Consider the following 1,639-nt stretch of genomic DNA (forward strand, 5'->3'; position numbering starts at 1 on the left):
GTTTACAAAACACTTCACTCTTAGCATGATTTTTACTTCACTGTTGTTTACAAACACATCACTCTTACCATTATTTTACTTCAATTTTGTTTACAAAACACATCACTCTTAGCATTATTTTACTTCACTGTTGTTTACAAAACACATCACTCTTACCATTATTTTACTTCACTGTTGTTTACAAAACACATCACTATTAGCATTATTTTACTTCACTGTTGTTTACAAAACACATAACTTTTAGCATTATTTGTACAAGTCTTTTGATTCATTTGACTGAATTGCAATCTCATAAATCCTAAAGTAGCTACTGGAAGTATGGTATCGATGGTGATTTTGGTAATCAGGTGCTCCTTGCAACAAACATTTGTTACTTAATCCATGATTATAGTGATCAAATAAGAAAGAAACACATCATGGCACGCATACTCGACCTGCTCCCACGTGAGATCCTCATCCTCCCAGTCGCTCCTTCCCACAGCATTATCCTTCCCCATCCTGTAAATCCCCAAAACCTCATCCGCCAGCTCCCCCATCGACGCCCCCAGCCGGCACCCTCTCAGCTCGTGCGCCGGCTCCCGCACATCCACAAGCTCCCCCACCTCGAGCGCATCAGCATCGCCGCGTCGCTGTGGTTCCACAGCCCCACCAGGATCACGTCGGGGTCGACGAGGAAGCAGGAGAGCACGGCGGGGGGCGTGGTACAGCTGGAAGATGAGGCAGTTGGGCAGCACGCAGAGCTGGAGCGTGGCGGCGCGGGCGGGGACCCACCACAGGACGCCTAGCCCCACCACGAGAGAGGAGTTGCGGTGGTGGGAGCGGTAGCGGTGACAGTGGTGCCGACGTGGTGAGAGTCGCAAGGGACGGTGTAGATCTCCGCCATAGTGTGTTACTGCTACTGCTATCCATTTTTTTGACAGTGGTGGTAATCTAATTTTTTCTGTGCAATGACCATTATACCCCGCCTTGTTATTGTGAAGTAAATTTGTGATAGATGGAACTAATTTTTCCTTTAAATTCAAAAATCACATGTATTAATACTAGCCCTTGATTTTCTTGATCTTGTGCCTGTGATTTGTTCTCTAGTTATGTGCTTAATGAGCACTTGTCCTAGATCACTACTATATATATATATATATATATATAATATATATATTGGCGCTCTCATCAACTCCATCATGTGTGTAAAATCTTCTTAGGTAGCATATTATACGTGTATTTTATATTGATGATGACATCATTGTATTTTTTTTTTAGCATATTTATATTGATGTGTGTTGGAAATATTGAAGCCTTTTAGACGGGCAAACTCTTGCTATTACAAAAGAACCAAAAACTGGAAGGTAAGTAAAACAAAGTAAATACAATAAAAGGAACAAGATGCAAACTATATTCTTCTTCAAGTCGAGTCGAGGTATCCCTCTCTCCGTAAGACGAAATACGCCCCGACTAGTGCTCACGGATTGGCGTAATGTCCCCAAAGATGAAACGACTTTCCTCCTATCGAGTTGAAGCACCTCAAACTCGTAGGCTCCGGCGAACTTGAATTGGAGGCGAGAACCGAGCAATGCAATGCTCCTAAGATGCGAACTAGAATGCTTGAGCTAGAGAGAAGAGAAAGTGTATGTTGTGGTGTCCT

The 1,639-nt window shown here is 43.1% G+C and overlaps 1 protein-coding gene across 1 annotated transcript; it reads right to left on the minus strand.

The window, feature by feature from the left end:
* Window positions 1–374: 374 nt before the first annotated feature.
* On the minus strand, window positions 375–909 carry LOC121801082. The gene is made up of 2 exons (XM_042200543.1): window positions 894–909; window positions 375–781 (listed from the first exon to the last, which is right to left on the minus strand). Exons 1-2 carry the CDS (start codon window positions 907–909, stop codon window positions 375–377), a joined length of 423 nt encoding a protein of 140 aa, XP_042056477.1.
* Between the last annotated feature and the right edge of the window lie 730 nt (window positions 910–1,639).

The sequence above is a fragment of the Salvia splendens genome, chromosome 4 (assembly GCF_004379255.2).
Source record: "Salvia splendens isolate huo1 chromosome 4, SspV2, whole genome shotgun sequence".
NCBI lineage: Eukaryota > Viridiplantae > Streptophyta > Magnoliopsida > Lamiales > Lamiaceae > Salvia > Salvia splendens.